The sequence below is a fragment of the Rhinopithecus roxellana genome, chromosome 5 (genome assembly GCF_007565055.1).
Source record: "Rhinopithecus roxellana isolate Shanxi Qingling chromosome 5, ASM756505v1, whole genome shotgun sequence".
Lineage (NCBI taxonomy): Eukaryota > Metazoa > Chordata > Mammalia > Primates > Cercopithecidae > Rhinopithecus > Rhinopithecus roxellana.
Window position 1 is genome coordinate 8,403,790 of NC_044553.1, and position 13,331 is coordinate 8,417,120.

The window sequence follows — 13,331 nt, forward strand, 5'->3', positions numbered from 1 at the left end:
AGTAAGCCCTTCAATAAGTGCTATTATGACTGATTTAAAAAAAAAAATCAGCCCCTTCAGTAATTACAGGACATGGCCTTAAGCAAAATAAGTTTTTAATATTTTACTGGGTAAAAACTGAATCCTTTCCCAATGTCATCAGCACTTTTCCAAGAGCCTTAATAAAATTTGCCACTATATGCCAACAAAATCTACTCTCCCCTTCTCTGTGAATATGAGATCTTTCCTCTACCTGAAGTGCAATCACCTATACTCTTGCCCCTGACTCAGGAGACAAGACATTGGTTATATCCTGTATTAAAGTATAGCCAGGCACAGTGACACGCCTGTAATTCCTGTCCGTTGGGAGGCCAAAGCAGGAGGATTGCTTGAGCCTAGGAGTTTGAGACAGCAATATAGTGAGACCCCGTCTAAAAAAAAAAAACATTGACTGGGCATGGTGGCACGCACCTGTAGTCCCAGCTACTCAGGAGGCTGAGGTGGGAGGATCGCTTGAGCCCAGGAGGTCAAGGCTGCAGCAAGCCGAGATGGTGCCACTGAACTCCAGCCTGGGCAACAGAGCTACACCCTGTCTCAAAAGAAGGAAAAAGTCTATAATTCGTTGGGTTAACGAACTAGGGAGTAGTGATCATCCAACCTCTAGCTAGTGAGGTCTCTCCTCATTGCTAAATGAATGAGTCTTTAAAAAAAAAAAAAAAAGCTGAGTCGGATATTTTTCTGCAACTCCGCTTCATTCAGTTTTCAATCCAGGCTCCTGCTCGGAGAAGCCAACACTCAGGGATTATCTGGCTGTCCCTGAGGTCATACAAGTTCCTGCCTTGCCTAACAGCCTCCTGGGGCTTGGCTTCACTTATGCCCCCTGGGAGCATAGTCAGCACAAGAAAGATTGTACAAAACGGGATTTGGCTCCAGTGGGGGGGTGGGAGGGGAGGGCTAAGGTCAACTACACTTTTATTTGAAAATTAAAAGGTCATTTGTCTCAGGCAAGAGTACACATTCAAATGAGCTTCCATTAACCCGGGGAATCATGGAATTCATAAACCCATGTCATAACCTCAGGTTACAGAAAACGTCCCAGTGTTTTCCTTTAAGTAAATTTCCTTAAAATGTGCAAATAACCCATGTCCCATTTCTTTCAGTTCCACTACCACTACCATCACCACCCTGTCCCGGTCAGGGGCATGTTCAGAAAGGCAATCAAGCTCTATGACTTGACTAGAATAAAAGAGGGTTAGCTTAAAGTGATGTCAACTTCTTAGTCTCTACCTCTTCCAGAGAAAGTTTTACAAAACAATGTGAGAGTTTTCTTGGGGGAGGGGATAGGACCCAAAATCTTAAAAAGAACACATCCCTTCCTAAACACTGGCTGTTTCTAAGCTTTTCTGGAACCAAATAAGTAGTTCATTTACAGAAATAAATGTAAACATGAATGCCGTACTATTCTTATGGATGAGCAAGTGCCTGGAGTGTGAAGTTCAACAATGGAATTAGATGATTTTCCACTGTGTCGATGCCTTTCTAGAGAGCTACCCTTGTTTTCCCCCCATTTTAGAGAAAACCCTCTCCCCAGAATGGGGTGCCTTGCATTAGGGAGGCTGCTGGCTCAGGAAGCATCAAGCATCCCCTGGGGAAGGCGCCATCCACTCCTCTCCCAGCGTCACACACACATCAAGTTTTCATCTAGAGTCAGGGAAGCTTAGGAAAGAAGTGGGTCAAAGGGACAGAACCAAAGTGAAAGGGAAGGGCTGACTTCCACTTGGGAGTCCCCAGCAAATCGCAGACACCACACCTTGTGGTTAGTCCTGTCACTTTGATTTCCAGGATTTCTATGGAGATGTTATGACATACAGAGAACCCTGAGGACTTACAGTAAGAGTCTGTCCATTTTCCCTTGGATCACCATACAGCCTCCATACGCTGACAAGTCTACAGTTCCCTTTCCATATATCTGAAACCCCATGAACAAACCAGAGAGCACAGCCTTGTGGTGACAGGTGACCCCCAGCAGTAGAGAGCCCTGGTTCTGTGGTGGTGGCATCGGGCCCATGCCAATGGGCTGCAGCTCAGAAACCCTCCAGGACTTCCCTGCCCCAGTCCACTGCACTGCAACAGGGTCTGTGAGGTGGCTCCCACTGGGAAAGCCACGCAGCCCCCGCGCCCCCCGCCCCCAGCAGAAATCCACTTTACATGCAGTGACAGCAGGGTCTTGGCTGCATCCTTCTGAAGCCTGGTGCCATTGAGGGGCAAGTAGCCAATCTGCTGGCCCTGGGTATAGAGCAGGAAGGTGCCCACAGATGGAGGGGTCACATCTGGCCGGGGCGTGGGCCGGACCATGGGTGGAGCGACGGTGGGTATACCTGTGGGAGAGAGGGTGGGAGAGGAGGAAGGGGAACAAGGGCAGGCAGGGAGATGGGAAGAAAAGTTACTTTACGACATACCAGAGCCTCCAAAAATATCAAAAGTTCTTTGCCCAATGCAGATGTGCTCCAGATGTTCTTCAAAAGAAATTTTAATTTCTAGGGTTTTTTTTTAAGGATTAATTATGTAAATCTGCCATTTACTAGGCAAGAAGGCAGCAAAACACTTCCCTCAGAACAAAGCAGAACAGGTTTTTTGTTTTTCAAGAAAGAAAACAAAAAAAACAGAGCCAGCACTGTGTCAGCTTCCTTTTAGGACTCCAGAGTGACACGTGTCCCCTGTCGCCCTGGGCTTGGGAGGGGGAGTAACTGCCTGCTGAACCGAGTTGCAGATGTTCCAATTATGGAAACTGTTAATGACAAAAACCAGACACCAAACGCAAATCGGGATCTTGCGTGGACCAGATTATAAATCAACATAGCACGTAGTGACTTCTTTCATTAGACCTGGTGACCCCAACACGTCCCCCTACTTCACCACAGCAGACAGCATCCCTAGCAAAGGCCTTAGGTTCAGCTGAGGGGAGCGGGGGCGGCCCGGTGCTTACACGCAGGGGTGGTGCCTGGCTGGGAGCGGGTGCCCTGCACCTCTCTGCCATCTTTGTCCACACACCAGCAGAAGTCGCTCTTTCCATGGCACTGCAGGGGGGTGAAGTGGCCCAGGTCATCGCACTGGGGCACGTACTGGTCATCCCGGGGGGTGCCGCCATAGTGCTCCAGCAGGTTTTCCCTCCAGCGCTCACAGATGGTCGGGGGCCTCTGGGTGGGCTCTGAGCAGATGGGGAAGAGGGAAGAAGAAAAGCCTTTGATTGTGAGCCAAGGACAGAATGCAAAATATAGCTCAAGACCCCATGCCTGGCCTCCTGGCCTTCCTTCTCCTACTGTCCAGGTCTCAGCCAAGCCCACGGACACCAAACTTGGGAAGCAAATGTGTTCTAAGTACTCTACCATGGGAATCAGAAAGAGATCATCTGATGCTTCTTTCTTGCCAGGAGGGTCTGTCATCAAGGCCCAGCCACATCAAGAAAGAATAAGAGGAGGTAAGGTCAGCAGTGCAGCTCACTCAGCCTGGGAAGGGGCATGATCTCCCTCTGGCCAGGAGAGGCCCACAAGGCCCATCCTGCCTGCACCTCGGGCACCTCTGCTGACGGAGCATTTGTGCAGGTGATCCTTGGGGACTCAGTGGCCGAGGTGATGCTTAAAGCCAATTTGTATTCATTCCCCACTTGCTTCAAGCTTCAAGCTCCAGGACCTGCTGAGGAGAGGGCCGTCTTGCGCCTGGCCAGTGTGTGTCTTAGAAAGTATTACCAAAAGCCCAACTATGCCACGGCGCCCTCTGTCTACCCATTGGAAAACTACATGGAATAATGGTAAAACTGAGTGGAATTAGTAGTGAAGCATAGCAGAGGTGGTGCCAAACAGCTTAAAAATGGTTCTCACAGAGCCCAGTTTCCAGAAGTGCTCTACCCACACTGCGCCTGAGATTATCTCAAAGCTGAATCTTTTCCTGCAGGCTCTAGCTTCCTGCCATGTTGCCCTTTCCCCCTCTTTCTCCAGCATCCTCCTCTTATCCCCTCCCTCATAACTCTCTCTGTGGTTAAAGTCCTTCTGGCTTCAGTTGCAAAGCAGTTTCCTCCCAGGCTGCTCCCACAGTGCCATTGAGGCTTTGTTCAAAATACAGGTGGTTCTGAGCAGACTTTGCTGCAGCAGGTTATTGAGATAACTTGTTCATTTATGTTAGGACTACCCAAAGGAACTTAAACAAGAGGAGGTGCTTCTCCTTGCTTTTTAATTCCTGCAACTTAAAGCGTACAGTCTGCAGAATCACATAGCCAATAATCCTGCTTGCTACCACCATTTAGATGTATAATATAAATCAGAAACTGATAGAAACTGAGCCCCTGCCTTCACCGTCAAACCAGCTGCTCCCCTAGTCTTTCCCATATGAGTAAATGGCACCTCCATTTTTCCACTGCTCAGACCTGATTATCCTCAACCCTCCTTTCTTCCATCATCCACATCTGATATGTCAAAAACTCTTTTTAGCAGTACCTTCAGAATCCACTTACAATATCTTTACTTCTCCCTACTGTACCCCCTCACCCTAGTCAAAAAGCTTCATTCTCTCCGTGGGATTTCTGCAACAGCCTTCCCACTGGTTTTCCTGCTTCCACCTTTCTATGCCTTCACTCTCTCCAAAACCAGTGTAAACTCAATTAGCAGCAGCCAGAATGGTCCATTTAAAATATAAAGGCATTTCATGTCACTCTGCTCAAAACCCTCCAATGACTCCAAAGAACAAAGTTGGGAACATTATGATCAGGCTCCAGCACCTACAGTTCCTCTTGGAACACAAAAGACTGTGAATGAAGTTGTCAGAGCTCATACCCAACTAGCTCGACTGCATGACTCACCAGAGTTGGGGGAAGCGAATGCCATTTAGTTGTCACTGTAGCTTATGACCCATGGGAGGCAAAGCTCTTTTTAAGGCCCCGTGGAGAAGGTAAGACTCTGACTTCTTCACCCAAATGTGTCTCAATGGAACACAGAGAGGGAAATGCTACTTCCTCAAACACTGCAGGATTCCCTGGAGAAGTTCCCAACTCCACCCCTGCTCCATATTCAGACCTCCAAGGATCTTTTTGCTTTAAGGGACCACCCTGTGCTGTGTGTCTGCCTTCCAAACAAAGAGATGCACCTAACTCCTGGGAAATGGGTGTCTCAAATCACTCATACATGGGCATCCCTTTCATTCGTTACTATTTGCTACTTTTCAACCCAACCATGAATGTCTTTCTCTTGTGCTTCTGGTTGGCAGGGGTTTAAGTATTTTGAAATCGGGGCACAGAGCATCCTTACCCTCCCTGAAGCTGACCCCATCAAAGATGAGACCAGTCAGAGATAGCTGCTGGGTCCAAACCAGTGCCGAGAGAGTGTGTGGGCAGGAGCAAGTCCGCACAAGGGAACACGACCCTATTTTCATCATTCACTTCTCAGTCTCTTGGTTCCCCCTTTAAAATCATTGTCCTGAACACATGCTTGTCTTAATAAATGTAATCGAATTCTGAACCATTCTCCAAAGGCACCTCCCAACCATCTGATTTCTTCAAATCCCAGATGGAGTTAGAACGACATTTTCAAAGAGAAGGCATTAGGGAAATAGAATTTCTCTGTACCTTTTTTGGACCTTTAAACTCTTTTCCTAAAAACAGAAACAAAGAGGGACTATGGATCAAGCCATTACCAATTTTTACCTATATGAATCCGGGAACCACCAAGACCTGGCTTTTTTTATTTTTAAACAGTCTTACTCTGTCACCAGGCTGGAGTGCAGTGGCACTATCTCAGCCTACTGCAACCTCCGCCTCCTGGGTTCAAGTGATTCTCCTGCCTCAGCCTCCCAAGTAGCTGGGACTACAGGTGCATGTCACCATGCCCAGCTAATTTTTGTATTTTTAGTAGAGACAGGGTTTCACCATGTTGGCCAGGATGGTCTCAATCTCTTGACCTCATGATCCATCCGCCTCAGCCTCCCAAAGTGCTGGGATTACAGGCATGATCCACCACACCCGGGCAACAATTAACACCATTAAAAGGGGAAAAAACTATTGGGGTAATTCTCCAGTTCTTCTTACTTTCACACATTAAAAGCCAAGACTAGTATTTATGGAACCCTTCTCAATAGTAAAAATGGATCTTTGGATAGCAAGCTGTATAGGAATCATTTTGGCTAAAATGGTATCAAGCCAATCCTATGCTCTTCATTAAATAAAGTTTTTCTGTAATGATTAAGGAAAAAAGTTTTACCCATCCCTGAATAATTCAGCAAGGAACAGAAAGGTGCCTTATCTGCCTGCTGTTGGAATCGACTGTGAACACTTGATCACCGTGCCCCACGCAGATGTGGAATGCTCAGATGGTAGCAGGCATGTTCTCAGATTGTATATGGGCTAACCGAAACCAGATGCCTGTGCCTCCTCTGAGATGTTGGGCTACGTTACAGAGGGCTGGGATTGTCAGTTTAGAGAAAACTAGCTGGATCCACCAGCAGGTGTCATTTTTCTTATTTTTCCTATTGATATTAACACAGTCTTCATACTGTTTCCTGTCATTCAGAAGGCAGAGGTAAGCGAGATAGTTACATACGAAGGCAGTTTTCCTTCTCGTCAAAACACCAGTCTGGCCAGATCTTCTAACTGTCACATCTCTCTCAGATGCTGTAACAGGTCTAAGGTAGTGGGTCTCAGTCTGACCTACATACACAATCTCAACTTCCAGTTTGTACTGGACAAGGGTCTAAGAGGCCAATGTGTAACAGATCATGTGTCATGTATTGTATATCTCTATGTCCTTATGACACAAACACGAATATATGTACGCACTATTATTCAAGTCTTCTCAGGAGGAAAGAGGCTATGAAGGATGGTGACTGGCCCTGTGCCTGCATGGTCTGGGCAGGAATTATGATCTACCCACCACCAGTGCCATTCTGCTTCTTGAGCCCCAGGCCTAAGCTCACCTGGTGGTGGTCCACAGTGAGGCGGTGTAGAGCCAGGTGGAGTCTGGGTACCAGGAACTTCATGACCATCAGGGTCTATGCACCAGCAGAAGCCAGTGCTGCCATGACACTGTAGGGGCAGGAAGTTGCCCTGTTCGTCGCATTGGGGGATGTGGAACCGGGCCCCAGGGTGGGCATACTGGGCCTGGGCATGGCGCTGCTGTTGTTCACAAGGCGTCAGGCTTGAGGTGGAGTCTTCCAGGATCAAGGCAGAGGAAGACACAGAAGAGAAATAGAAGGCATTGCAACCCATCCACTTCCCCAGCCCACAGCATGGCATGGAAAGGCACTGGGATTTTGGAGCCCTAGATTCTTATGTTATAATACCTTGCCACTATTTATCTCGTCTCTCCCCGGTTCTTCCAGTTCATCCTGTAGGTCCCTAGCTGGCTCTAAGTGTAAAGCAGCCCAGCCCCTCCCTATTGTCATCTGGGGAAAATGAGGGGCAGCCGTGGCATCTGCCCAGCATCCCAAGAGACTCTGGAGAAAACAAGTCAGAGCTCATTCATCCCGAGGCCCAGAGGTTAAGTCTGAGAAGCTGCAGGCCAACGGCAGTCACTAGACTGCACCAAGCTGGCCAAGCTCCTCTAACACGGTCACCACGGGCTTAACCCTGGCTACCAGCGCATATGGCTCCTGTTTAATAAGCTTGATCTCAACACTTCATCCAGATTGCACTCATCAAGGTCAAGTGGATCACTAGGGCAGTTAACCAGAGCTGCTATGAGATGGGATGATGGGTGGGTCATCTCCTGCAGGCCTCCAGGAATGTCACAAATCAGTGAACTCTCAGTAAACTAGGCAGCAGGAGGTAACTGAGGAAAAAAATCCACAGCCTGGAAAATCCAGCAAGGCTTCAGACCAGGCTAAATCAAGAGTGGGCTGTCATAGAAAAATACCCTTGAAGGAGTTAAGAGATTCATGTGCCTAATCTGGCCCTCTAAAACTTACCAGGTATGCACTGAAATCCATCGCCATAATATCCGGGTTGACAACGGCAAGAGAAGGAACCAGGAGTATTGTAGCAGGTAGCTGCGGGGTGACATCTGTTTTCTGAGCATTCGTCTATATCTGCAGAGGTCAGAAACAGAAGAGAGAAGCAAAGAACACCATGACTTCACTCACACAATCTGTGCGACTGCATGGGCTTTGGACATGTGGATCATCATCCAGTGAGGTGTCAGCTTCAGAAGACCTTTGAGCATGAGCAGAAAAATGCTGACATCTAAAGGTAGGCTTACTAGAAAGGAAAAAAAAAAATCAAGGAACATGTGAGTTAACACATCAGACTAAACATGTTCAGTGTAGAAATCAAATGGGTAGTCACTCACAGAAAAAAAAAAAAAAAATACATCCTACAGCATGTTTCATTGACAGTGAATTCAAGGAAGTTAATTACCTTTGAACTAACCTTTAGACTACAAGTCATTAACTTCCTTTCAGCAATGCTGCAACAAAGACAAATATATCCAACAATGGTTTTTTTTTCTTTCTTTTGTTGTTGGCACCATCTCTATGTAACTAACATTCGTCTATAGATGCAAAGGAGCCAGATGAGGCCCCAAATATTTTTCAGCTAAGAAGCACATTCCATCTTGCCTAATCAGAATCTTACTATCTAGAACCACACCCCTATTAGCCAGGTATTTTCTTTACTTTCCACTTTTAGAAGAAATAAAGAAAGAATATTATCTAGGGTTTTAAAATAATACTTAGAAAATGGAAATCTAATTTTGCCGAGCATATCAGTATAAACAATTCAGGCCCCTACACTCTCCACATGGCACCACGAGGATTAATTTTCACCATCATATTTCTCAAAACTACAAAATCCTGACACTTCAAACAAAAGCCAACTTACATTCCTTTTATTTAATGAAATCCGCATATGACGTGACAAAGTAACCCCCCACCCCCTATCCCCAGCAGAAAAAAAGCAGCTCTGAAAATTGAATGGTTAAAACTAACTCCCAAGGGATGAGATAAGCTATCTTAAGAGACAGGAAGTCTTTCAGAGTAAAAGGAGGATAAACAAAGGGTGTAGGTCCAATTAAGGCTTGGCTGAAAATAAAACAAAGCAGTGGTTCCATCCATCGCAATAACCAAAAGTTTCTTTAAAATGTGTGAATAGAAAAAAAAAAATGCGGGATGGTGTGATCAGTATGAAACCTAGAAAATGAGCGTGTGTTGCATCAGTATGGTGCAGCCCATGGTAGAGACACATCAGCCTGGGAAGACAGAGATCTGAAGCCCTAGATTTGATGTGAGTGGGTTGGGAACAGGGCTAGCTCCTCACCCAGCCTCCCATGACCCACATGGAACCTCTTCTAGGGTTACCTGCACCACCCTTTGTCCAGACAATGCTGTCACTGGCTTATCTTCCAGTAACTCATGTTCTTTCTCAAGTACCACTAAGTATACACACTGGGTATTAAGCATAAGGTGTTCTGTTCACTGGAGAGGAATCTTTTATGTTATAATTAGAAAGTAAGCATTCTGCTTATCTTCTGTCTCTGGGGAGTTTAGTCAGCATATATCAGTTCCTTGGAGTCCCCCCACAAAAAGTTCTGAATACTCAATGCAACCCACAGTCTCCACCCAGGTGAGTGGTTGGCCTCCCTGGATACCATCATTTCACCTACAAAGGCAAGAAAGCAGATATTAATTCATCTGCAAGGGTAGAAACAAACCAAGTGTTCTGGTTGGCTCCTCAGTTGCCCAAAAATCAACCAATGTTGTCATAATTATCCTTGAGCTTGGCTCTGTCTCTTCAACAGGGCAACTCAAATGCCCAGCTGGGCAAAACCGATGACCTGACCGTCTAACACCTTGGACCTGGAAGAGGCTGTAAAACTGGCTGTAAAATTAAAGCTGTAAAAATTAACATCCAGCCAAATGCAGGAAATTAAAGCTATTCACAATACACATGCTAAAAGGACTTCTAATGGTAACAGGAACCCCAAGAAATGACAGGAAGCAGGAATTCCTGAGACACAGGGCCTATTTCTGGAGCCCATGGAGCAGCTTCTTATTGTTATTTTTGAACTAAAGAGAGAGGGGATTCCCCAGAGCTACCAAATAAATCACTGATGCGCTTAGAACCTTCAGCCTAAAAATTCTGACTAAATCTGAAAAACCAGCCTTCCTCCCCAAAGATACTGTTGGCATCATCAAAGATACTAAAGTTTTGGGTAGATAGAAGCTATTAGAAATGACCAACAAGGAAGGAGAAGAAAGTCCCCAAAGAGACTGATATCACAGGTGAGAAATTCCTGCCCCAAAGATCGAGACTCCCTGAATTGCAGTCCTGACTCCTCCTTGGAGGGCCTCTCACACCATGATAGAGACGAGAGTCCAGCTAGTCCCTCCAGGCTCTGAGCATGCATGCACAGGACTTCAGATATCAACAGAGAAAACATGGAAAGACTTTCAGCCCCCTGGCAAGGGAGGAACTTTATTGCACCATTGGAGAAGGAGGCCACTGCTTATGCTTAGTCATTACTAGCAGGGGTCTGTAGGGACTGCTATAAAGACAAAAACATTCAAGAAGTAGTAGAGCCCCTTTCTCACTCAGGTAATGAAAGGTAGCTTAATCTCAGTGCAATCCTCCACTCTATCATCTATTAAGCTGGTAAAGAAACTGTTTGGAAGATGTGTTAAAAATCCTTTGAGTTCATGCTTTTGTGCTTCAACATCCTTCTCACTGCCCCAATACTGAGCAAAACCACTAGGAACTGCTTGATGATAAACCTAACCACTGGCCTCGAGTTCCCCCAGGCTCCCGCCCCTTCACCACCGCCCACTTGCCTTTGAGCCCAGTGAAATTTCCTGGCATCAATTAACCTCAAACCCATCCCAGATCCCAATAAAGGCTTCAGCCCACAGGTCCCACTTCTCTTTCTACTCCATAATCTGTTCAGTTGGGCACCCTCCTGATTGCACCCCTGCGTGGCATGTGGTGAACCCACTCCAGACCTGTGAGTGTAATAAACTACTTCCTTTCAAGTTTCATCCTTGCCTCCTCCTGTATTTTACCATATCATACCCAACATCTTGGAACAGGAAACCTGGCCAGGCACATAATGGAGACAATGCTTTTGTTATCAAAAAAGAGAGAAGCTAGGTCGGGTGTGGTGGCTCACACCTGTAATCCCAGCACTTTGGGAGGCTGAGGGGAGTAGATCGATTGAGCTCAGGAGTTTGAGACCAGCCTGGGCAACATGATGAAACCCCCTCTCTACAAGAGATACCAAAATTAGCTGGGCATTGTGGTATGCACCTGTAGTCCCAGCTACTTGGGGGGCTGAGGTGGGAGGATCACTTGAGCCTGGAAGGTTGAGGCTGCAGTGAGCTGTAATCACTCCATTGCCCTCCAGCCTGGGTGATAAAGGAAGACGCTGCCTCAAAAAAAAAAAAAAAAAAAAAAAGAAAGAAAAGAAAAGAAAAGAAAAGAAAAAGAAAAACACCAGGAAACCCGAGAAAGAATAATGTCAGTATGTCAGTATCTACCCTTAGGCCCCTCCTGAGTAATGATGACTCTGGGTAATGGGCCATCTGTAACCCAGCTTCTTCCACTCACACTTGCTCCTCCTGGGAAGGTCCCAAACTCAAGACAATCTGCTTTTGTACCTGGCCAAGTCACAACAATCCAAAAGGACAAACATGTCTGAGAAATATCCAGCTCACACCAACACAAGTTTGAAATCACTCCAGATTGAGGGAAGCTGCAGAGGATTTAACTCTACTTGGATAAAAGCCTCCTGGCTAGTGACTCAGACCAGACTTGAGAACCCAAATCCAAGTGCAGCCTCTCCAGGGAGCTGGGTTTTTAACAAACTGTGGCTGGAGAAAAACTCCCACACCCCCTTATTGTTAGTTTGATGGAGTAAAAGAGCACATGTGCTTTAACAATGCATAGCTCCCACAAAATACAGCCTCTATTCTTTGGTCACTGAGACACATGTGTACTATAGAATGCCTTTAAATATGCACACATACACATATATTTCTATATTTATTCTTCAAGTTCCTTTCATGATTAGCCTAGCCTGATTTATGCATGGGTCTTTAAGAAAATGACCATTCATTCTCTACTACTCCACAATCTGGAAGTTTAGAAGGCGGCCACATGGTAAGTGGCTGTGGTAGGCAGCCTCTAAGATGGCCCCCAGCAATCCCTACCTAGTGGGATTCATGGTCTTGTGTAATCCCTGCCTTTTTAGTAACTTGCTTTTAATCAATAAAGCAACATTGAAGGGATGTCATTTTTGTGATTATGACTTCCATCTTGCTAGCAGACTTTCTCTGGCATTAATAAAGTAAGCTGTCATGTTAGAGAGGCCCAAGTGACAAAAACTGAAGGCAACCAACAACCAGCAAGGAACCAAGGCTTTCAATCCAATGGTCCTCAAAGAACCGAATCCTGCCCATAACCATGAGTGGATCTTTCCCCAGTTAAGCCTGCAGATGAGACCACAGACCCACCAGACACTTTGACTGTGGTCTTGTGAGAGATCCTAAAGCACAGGACCCAGCTGGGCCATTCCCAGGTCCCTGGACCACTGATATTAAATGTCTATTGTTTGAAGCTGCTACACTTTAGGGTAATTTATTACACAGCAATAGGTAACCAATACACTGGGGAAGCATCTGATGGGTTTGGCATATTTTTAGTTTGTAGGCTTTGGAAAGAATCCTAAAAGCAGAGAGCCAGAAATAAAATAGGGACAATTGAAAATGGCAAAAATAGAGAGGGCAAATAAAAGACAATACTTAAATTCCCAATATGAAAAAGTAGCCAATTTCAGAGCTCTAACATGACCCCAGAAGGTAACCAAAGTCTTGTAGGGCAAATAGAAGAAAAAAGGAGGGAGAGAATAATCATTTTAGAAGTGATCAAAGCATACAGCATCTAAATTAATATTCTGATTAACACTCATCACATCTAGGCTGAAATTAATTTTAACTTCTTTGCTTTAAACCAGAGCACTAAGGAATTAAATATTTTAAAAGCACCATCTCTGCTGATCTGAGCAGCCAGATGTTTAAATAAGAAATTCTACAGACAAGACTTTTCTCAATGGATTCACATTTCTTAGAGCTGGTACTAGGGTTAAACGAAACCAAATGATGTGTTCCACAAGAAGGAAAAGCATCATTCCCACTGTCAGGCTGTGGCATCTCACCCTGAACTCCATACTTGTAGAGGGTATCTGTAAAGAGTATATCTATGACAGATATACTCAATGTTTTCTCACCAGTATATCTATGACAGATGGAGCTCCTGGCTGGTTAAGTGGGACAAACATCTGTGAATTACAAATCTACCTCATTCTAATTGGGAAATACTCTTTATC

The 13,331-nt window shown here is 45.6% G+C and overlaps 1 protein-coding gene across 1 annotated transcript in view; it reads right to left on the reverse strand.

Annotated features, from left to right (window-relative positions):
- The window catches only part of NID2 (nidogen 2), a 63,503-nt gene that overhangs the window by 7,476 nt on the left and 42,696 nt on the right, over positions 1-13,331 (reverse strand). The window contains 4 exon segments of the mRNA XM_030930574.1: positions 2,188-2,357; positions 2,966-3,187; positions 6,937-7,170; positions 7,927-8,046. Of these exon segments, the coding sequence (XP_030786434.1) occupies positions 2,188-2,357; positions 2,966-3,187; positions 6,937-7,170; positions 7,927-8,046 (746 nt within the window).